At 33.6% G+C, this 8,480-nt stretch overlaps 1 protein-coding gene across 1 annotated transcript; it reads left to right on the forward strand.

The window, feature by feature from the left end:
- Window positions 1-4,439: 4,439 nt before the first annotated feature.
- On the forward strand, window positions 4,440-7,029 carry LOC133204256 (uncharacterized). Its single transcript, XM_061339998.1, has 2 exons — window positions 4,440-5,136; window positions 6,626-7,029. Exons 1-2 carry the CDS (start codon window positions 4,440-4,442, stop codon window positions 7,027-7,029), a joined length of 1,101 nt encoding a protein of 366 aa, XP_061195982.1.
- The last annotated feature ends 1,451 nt before the right edge of the window (window positions 7,030-8,480 follow it).

Here is an 8,480-nt window from a genome sequence, read left to right on the forward strand (position 1 = left end):
TAGCAATGGGGGGGGGGGGGCGGGTGCCCCCCCCCCCCCCACTGTTTCCATTTAAATGTGAATTGACCGGTTGGTCCTCCCACTTTTTGTTGTACAAATAGTAAAATAAGGGTTTTGTAGTAGTGTATGAATAAAATTTGGTACTGAAAGAAGTTGGAACCTACCTACTCCCCCCCCCCCACACACACACACACCCACACCACACACACAAAACACGAAAAGGATTTTCGAGTTTGGACAATTTTTTTTTTTTTTGCCTGTCAAGTTTTTTTTTCAGGTAGGTTGAATTTTTTTTCTCTGGCTGCCTCCCTCCCCCCCCCCCCACACCTTTCAAAAACGATGCTACGTCCCCGATCTTCATTTTTTGGTAAGCATTCCTTTATATTATGTGACTGCAGCATCCCTCTAGAATTCTGTACCTTCATACTTTCAATCATTTCCAACTGTGCACACTCTCAAAAACATCTTAAAGCCCATCTTTTTACGGTGGCATTTGGTTAATTTTTGTGATCGACTTCGGCCGATCACAGTTGATTCCAGGTGAGGCATCCTGCGGGTTTAACTGTTTGCGCGCACATTAAGCCCTGCACTACTTGCAGTGCGTAATGTGTGCGTAAGCAAAGGCTTACGTAACTAACTTTTATTATCAGTTAGAGAGTATAAACCAAGTAACATTACGGCTGCAGCAGGGAGACGCAGTATGGGTCATACTGTTACTACATCATTTTGGTACAGGATACTACACATACATTGACGCTCCTGCCACCACGTTCTCTGAATTTCGTATTTTAAATATATGACTTTGTGTAGTATGAAAACTAGAACATAGACTGTATACCTATCGGAATGGTGTTTATATCCAATTAAATTGAATTAGATATAAGTAATTACGTTTTATGTATATTATAAGCTCTGATGTTCAACTTGCTTAACCTATGAACATTTGTCTTAACGTTAATTTTGTGAAAGTGTTAGTTTTCGAATTGAGTTTTAGATATTGATATTAATTAAAAGTATTGAAATAAGGTAATTTTTGCATAAACAATTAATAAAGCTAGATGATCAAATTTGAATCCAGATATAAAATAAAATCGTGCTTGTTGGATCAAGTGGCAGGCCGGGGTTTAATTCCTTTAGGGGGTTAATTCACTAGTATCACATATGAAAATTTTCATTATCTTCGATTTTTGTTTAAGGAAAAAAACTGCAACAATATATACAAAAGAAGTTACTTTATGGGTTCTTTTATCACAGCAAAATCATGTGATTTGGAGCGCCAAAATTATTAATAATGGGAAGCCAAATTATTTTCCATTAGTTTGATCCAACTTATCAAACTATAGGAATCTATATTGGGAAATCACAGGCATTCCTTTGCTGTATTCAAGATTTAATAATTATTCTAAACAGATCCTTAGAACAACATCTAAATTCGTTAGATACCTCTTCCCATTGCTATAATAAATTCTCCCAGTAAATTAAGAATTATTTTTGAGAGATCCTCTTTTAAAAAATAATGTTCTCGAGGAGCATTACTTCTCGAGTCTTTCTTTATTCGAGATTTTTTCATAAAATTGAAACTAAACAAATATAGGCCCTAGAGATGAAGTCCAATTTTAAGGTCTTACATTAATATTCAAGCATGTTCCTTCTAAAACAAATATCAAATTTTCATGTCATAATTAATACGATAAAAATTTGTTATCGTAATTTATCTATAATGCACTGAGTTGATTCCATGCGATGCACCCGGCAATATAAGAAATTGATCATACATTAAGTGATGGACTTCTTTGTGTGATACGCAGATTCCTCTATTTTTATAGTAGGCTCCCGCCGGGGAGGATTGATTCCACCTGAGGTATTTGACGAATTTAATTGTGTGTGTGTAAATAAAGCTACGAATTACTTTATTTACTACGTACTGAGACCTCGTGGAAATTTAACATTACATGAGAAGTTAATTATGCTTTTATATTGTTTCAGGGCGTACAAACTGACATTTTCTCCATGTGCGGCCGGTCACGGTAACCTATTGGTAGGGCGTTGCTTCCTGATGGGGAGTCCCGGGTTCGATTCTCGTTTGCCGCGCGGCGTCATACCTAAGACGTTACAAAGGTAGTGACTGTTCCTTCGCCAAGCGCTCGGCACTAGACGTGAAAGTCACAGGTCTTTCGGATGAGAGCTTAAACACCCCTAGTAATGTGTTCAGAACCTTTTATTTTTCGATGTTTTGCAAATTATAATACCCGAGGAGTTCGCAGTAGCTCTGGCAAGATTTAGCGAGACTACAACGATGTAAGGTAAATTTTTCACGAAAATATGGCTAGGAAGTGACTAGCACGCGGAGACATGGTAAACAGAAAAGTCATGTTGCGTTTCAGTTTTCATCACTGTATAATATAAGTACAAAGTAGAAATGTACTTCAATCTCTATTGAATTCATTCAAACTTCAATAAGTATTCTTTATAACATTATTTTCTTCAGTTTTCTGTTCAAGTTTCTTTTTCGACAAACATATTTGCATGGGAAGTGTAACTATTTTTTGGTGTCAGATTAGCAAATAAAGTACCAATATGACTTAAACTGACAAATCAGCTGAAAGACTCGAATTGCATTATGGTTTACTACGGATACTACAGGAATTATATGCTTGGAAAAAATCAAATCTACAAGCGATCGGAAAGGCACAATGAAATTTTTTTTTCCATGCATTTCGTAGGCGAAAAGCAATATGTCCAAATTTATTCTATCATTTCCATGCTCGAAAGTGGTTTTTCGCAGTCCATTTAATATCGGATCGTACATTGACCTGAATCACGTGTTCGAAGTAAAATGTAAATATGTAGTTTTCCAGTTAACGTTGTTACTCATTAAACGATTGGTCAATTGTTCGTGGTAAGATTCGCTGTGCGCATTAATACATGTAACAATAGCAATTTAAGGAAAACAAAGGTTTGTCATTGTAGAAGATACATCACATTTTTTCTACCAGCATATTGGGCGATTTTGGAAAAATTGTCGCTACTGAGCTCCAATTTTTGCAGTAAATTAGCACAAAGGCGAAGATTATTTAAAGAAGATTGTGAGTTTTATCCACCCAGATTATAAAAGTTTTCGATGGCGCATATACGTCGGTTAGTCGATTTCGTCGGCCCTCGGTAAAATGTACACACGGTTATAATTTCTAATAATTCCCTGGCATACATCTCTGAATATCAAGTTTTTTTTCCATTGAAGATCTACAGTAACAACTCTTTCGTTCCTTACTCCATGGTAGGCGTGTTTTCTGTGGCATCGATGAACGTTTTATCTCTCGCCGTATTTTATATTTCTTTCTTTATTATTTTCTATTCTATTTTATATTCTAATCATTTCCTTTATTATTAGCATTTGAAAATTCATCTTAAGTTTCCTCTTGTTACTTTTCACCCGTCTTGAAAGCTGGACTCGGTTTTCTTCCAGAACGATGCTGTTTTCTACACTGCCAATTTTTTTTTTTCAAAATACTGTTGATAAGTATTCGTCGTACTTCAAATTTTTGATATATTCATATCTGTTTTGTAAACAACCTTTCACGTGTTAAAAATGGTATCCGGAATTTCTTCCGTTTTCCGTCGTTGGCACTTTGTTTAACTTATCGAATAATTTCTAGAGTAGAACAGACAAAATTGTACATATTCAAGTCACCAAAAATGTGTGACGTTTATTGAGGAAAATTTTTGAACCCGGTATTTTCTCTTTAAATAGCAAGATCCAAAATATATATGACAACTTTTACCGTCATTCGTGTGTTTTACGTCAGTTTCGAATACTTATGTCCAATGACTATGTATCAATAAAAATGTAAAATAACCCCACTATATGTCCTCCATATTTAACTTAAACACTCGTTATATGCATTAAAACTTAAAAATGCACATTCAATCATTAAATGATCAGAAAACTTGAATGAAACTTTAGAATCAAACTTGAGTGAGAGTGTCGATATTGTAGAGAAGAGATACTAATTGTTGAGTTTCTCTCGAGTGTTAAATATTTTTTAACAAAATAATATTTTTACACAGAGATGTCTTTCTTGTCAATAGTTCATGTAATCTATGAATAGTTGCTTCTGCCCGTAGAATGCAAAAAAGAAAGAAGGAAAGAAATAAAAATAGACCGTGAAAAATGTTAACGATCGAATTATTATGTCAAGCAGTTTTTGTTTTTAAAAAAGGATCCCATTAAGTTAATGAAGACGGAATTTTCCTTTCCTCCATTATGACAAGAGTTGTTTCTTTGAATAATATGTACCACAAAAATCAATCTCATTTATGTATATATATGGAACATAAATAAATGTCAAAAGATGGCACCTTCAATCTCCTCTTAAAACACCAAAAAATAAAAAGCCTTATTAAAGGAAAAACATGACCATTATTTAGCATTTTAAGTCATGGCATTAAGAATGAAGCACGTTCTTGAATTTGCTCTAAGCGTCCTACATATTCTTCATATTCAAAGTCTTTCTATACTCACAGACATTGGTGGTCAAAATATTAATAAATTGGGCACAAAAGACATCGATTTGAAAAGTGTGGACGGACTGAGGCAACTTATGAACCAAGAAACAATAATAAGAATAGTGAAAAATGTGTACACAATTATGAAGGATATGGCCGACTTAAAACATAGTATGGTGGCAATGAAAACGTCACAGCAGAAAACGGAGTTAAAGGTAACAGCATTACAACAGGAAGTGAACGAACTAAAACGTGAAAACGAGAAACTTATCTTTGAAAATACAAGGCATGAAGACACATCAATAACAGTCAAGGAAAACAATACTCAAATGAGTAAATATGTTCTTGGACTTGAAAAACAACTTGAAGTTGACAGAGAAACTTTTGAGAAAAACATCAGTGCAAGACTTGAAAACTTGAAAGTTACTCTTTTGGAACTGAATAAACACACTTTGGAAATAGACAAGAGCATCCCGGCATTGATAGATCAGAAGTATGAAATTTTGTCAACTAAATTAAATGCTTCACTGGAAACGTTGAGCAATGATTTATTTGTTTCTAACACAGATATATCAAAGTCATTGTTTAACCTGGAAAATTCCCAGAATGCTACAATGTCTTCAATGTTTGGTAAGCATTTCTTTTTTCTGGTAAAAGAATATAAATTTTGATTGTTTTCAAAATCCCAAATCCAGATAAAGGTATTGTAACGACAAAGTAGGTATTAAAGGCTCAGAAAAGCCAATTATTTTTTAAAGAACAATTTATTTTTCTTTAAAAAAAGAATCTTTTCCAAAAGCATTTTTTGTTTGGACTACATATTTATCATATTTATACTTGTATTAATTCCTTTAAAAGGGCTGGGTGGTTATGGCCATTTTTAGACTATATTGATCTCCTTTAGAAGGAGAGCTCCATATAAAGATATACAAAAATGATTAAATTTTAAATACTAAAATGTACGAAATTTTCCTTTGCCAAATGATAGTTGACGGCTTGAGATATCATATCTGTAAAATAAAGTTATATCTGACTGTTAATTTGTGGACCCCCCATCCTCCTTAAATGCAATTATTTCGCAAATCCAACTCCAAATGAAATATGGTCCTTCATTATATTTCCTGACATGTTGAAAGGATTCTTATTCTTTTTTTATTTTAATTTTTGAAACTGAAACTTAAAAAAAAAAACGGGTGCATCATTTAATTTTGCAATTTTTATTTGCTTAAACAAAATACGACAATTGAATATGAGCTAGACGAACGTTTTAGTTCAATTTTTCATAATAACATACATATATATAAAGATAATCTCTTGAAATGTGCACAAATGTATATATTTTATAATATAAATTTGAATTTACAAAAATACATCGTTCGTTGGGGATGAAATATCAGCATATCGGATATCTTCAGAGTGAGTAAACTTCATATAATCATATATAGCAAATCCTGTTAAATGATGCTTATTCCTTCTAGGCACCTGATTCCACCTTAGCAATTTCATGGTGTCTGTGTTTATTGCCCCGTCCACAGATTTGCATTGTTTATGGATTTTTTTGTTAGATAGATCACTCCTCGTTATTATCTATTTTATGAATATGAAAAGAATCATTATGAGATGTTGGCGCACGTAGATGGTACAAAAACTGTCCTACTACTACTACATGTATTTTTTCCGTCTTTATCACCATCGAGACTATGATAAAGTCAATTCAAGCATATGTCTTTGTAACATTCTTTTCTTTTAGCATTACGATGTTTTCTGGATTGTTTTTATTTTTTAAAAATCAATTTTCATTTAGATGATATTAACAAAACTATTGGGGACATAAAGACTGAAGTAAAACAAACCCAAAATGACAGATGAAGTTGTCCTCCACTGTGTCGTCTCTGGAGGTGTTCCAAATGAATATTACCAGAAGTAATTGTTTTTAATGAATGTAAAAAGGAAACAAAATATGAAATTCAAAATGTACTCAAATAAAATAAAATTATATCTAGTATTTTATCTTAACATGGTCAAATGACATTATTTCTATACCATTCATTTATAAAATTGATAATTGTTATTCTTACCATGTGTTTGTTCTGTTCATTACATAACTCTAAACTTGTAGATATGCTTGTGAGGGTCGCTTTTACTGCTGGATTGACCTTTGATAGCAGCTCATGGAACAGTGGGACGTTAGTGTACAATAAAGTAATCAACAACGTGGGAGGAGGGTATAACCGATACACCGGAATCTTTACTGCACCAGTTGTTGGAAATTATATATTTTATGTCAGTATCAAAAGTTACCAACAGAAAAGTATATTTGTAGACATTGTGTTAAATGGATCTAGCAAAGTTCGAGCAGGAGCTGTAGCTAATCCGCCTCACGAAAGTTACGAGACAGGTACTAACCTGGTAACTTTACGACTACAGCAGGGGGACACGGTATGGGTCAGATATAAACATGGTTACGGTTATTGGGTGCAAAGTGACACTCCAGTCACAACATTCTCTGGATTCCTCATTTAAATAATTAACTTTCAATGACTAAGCATAAAATAGAAATTTGTACACATTGTACACCTGTTTGAATATACATGTAATATTATGGATTAGGAGCCTTCCATTGAACTAAATGGATTTATATATTTTCCCTATAATTACTACTTTTATTGGATTGATTGATTGATTGTGTATTGTTTTACGTCCCATTCGAGAATTTTTCACTCATATAGAGACGTCACCATATACCGGTGAAGGGCTTCAAATTTTGACCTTTACTCGGCACTCAGGGCCATTAAGCAGTGAGGGATCTTTATCGTGCCAACGCCTGCCGTGACACTTGGCCTCGGTTTTTAAGGTCTCATCCGAAGGACCCGCAACTTTCACTTCAAAGTGCCGAGCGCATGGCGAAGGAACAGTTGCTACCTATTTTTTTATCGACTTAGGTCTGTCGCGGCCGAGATTCGAACTCACGACCTCCCGATCACGGAGCGAGCGCTCTTCCGACTGAGCTACCGTGAACGGTATTTTTATTGGAAGACATTATACTATCTAATTATTATTATCGTTATTATGAGATTTACTTTTGGTAATTTTTGTCCAGTAAGACTACTTAGGCTAGGCAATAAATACAGTTACAATGAAAACATATGAACGCTACTTTTGAGTTTTCTTAAAATTGAAAATAAATACACTGCACTTGAATGCATAAACGGATAAATAAACAAATAAATGAATATTTAATAAAACGTTATACAAATAAATATTTAAAAAGATTTTTATTACTCAAAATCCATTAAATCATCAGTTAAGAAAAAACCTTTCTTTTATAGTGTTGATACAAAAGAAAGATATGGCTAATAAAGCAAATATAAATCAGATTATCAGCGATGGAGTACTGAGTCTCGAGAAAAGGAGCGTCTAAAGAACAATCTGCACCAAAGACAGATACACATTAGGAATTTATGTACGCAAATGCTGTATCACATTCTCAATTTAAGTGATGTGTGATAGTGATGTTTAAGGAATCAGTGCATATATATTTGTATTTATTTAAAGAGGCTGGAGGGTTGTGGCCATTTTTAGACTATATTGATCTCCTTTAGAAGAAGAGCTCCATATGAAGATATAGAAAATGATCAAATTTTAAAACTAAAATTTTTGAAATTTTTCTTTGCCAAATGATAGTTGACAGCTTAAGATATCATATCTAAAAAATTAAGTTAAATCTGGTGGTTAATTTGTTGACCCCCCAGCCTCCTTAACGTCAACGGTCTTTTTTTCCTAGGACAAGCTGATATAAAGTGAATAAAGGAAACTTTTAAACTTAGATAATGTATTGTTCAAATTCAAAAGTGTAATTGGATTTGTAAATTTATTGGTAAAATTAACATTTACATGAATGATACCGCTAGTTTACAGATGAAAAACACTATAACCATTTTTTGTGGGATTATCACCCCTACGGATGTGTTCGG

Source organism: Saccostrea echinata, unplaced genomic scaffold (genome assembly GCF_033153115.1).
Source record: "Saccostrea echinata isolate AGI-Se365-2 ecotype Australia unplaced genomic scaffold, CSIRO_AGI_Sech_v1 ptg000052l, whole genome shotgun sequence".
NCBI classification, from domain to species: domain Eukaryota; kingdom Metazoa; phylum Mollusca; class Bivalvia; order Ostreida; family Ostreidae; genus Saccostrea; species Saccostrea echinata.

Bases quoted from the DNA above. Each gene is read 5' to 3' on its own strand.
- LOC133204256 (XM_061339998.1), top strand. From the start codon at position 4,440: ATGGCATTAAGAATGAAGCACGTTCTTGAATTTGCTCTAAGCGTCCTA. The intron at 5,137-6,625 runs GTAAGCATTTCT...CTAAACTTGTAG, and splicing joins TACAATGTCTTCAATGTTTG to ATATGCTTGTGAGGGTCGCT.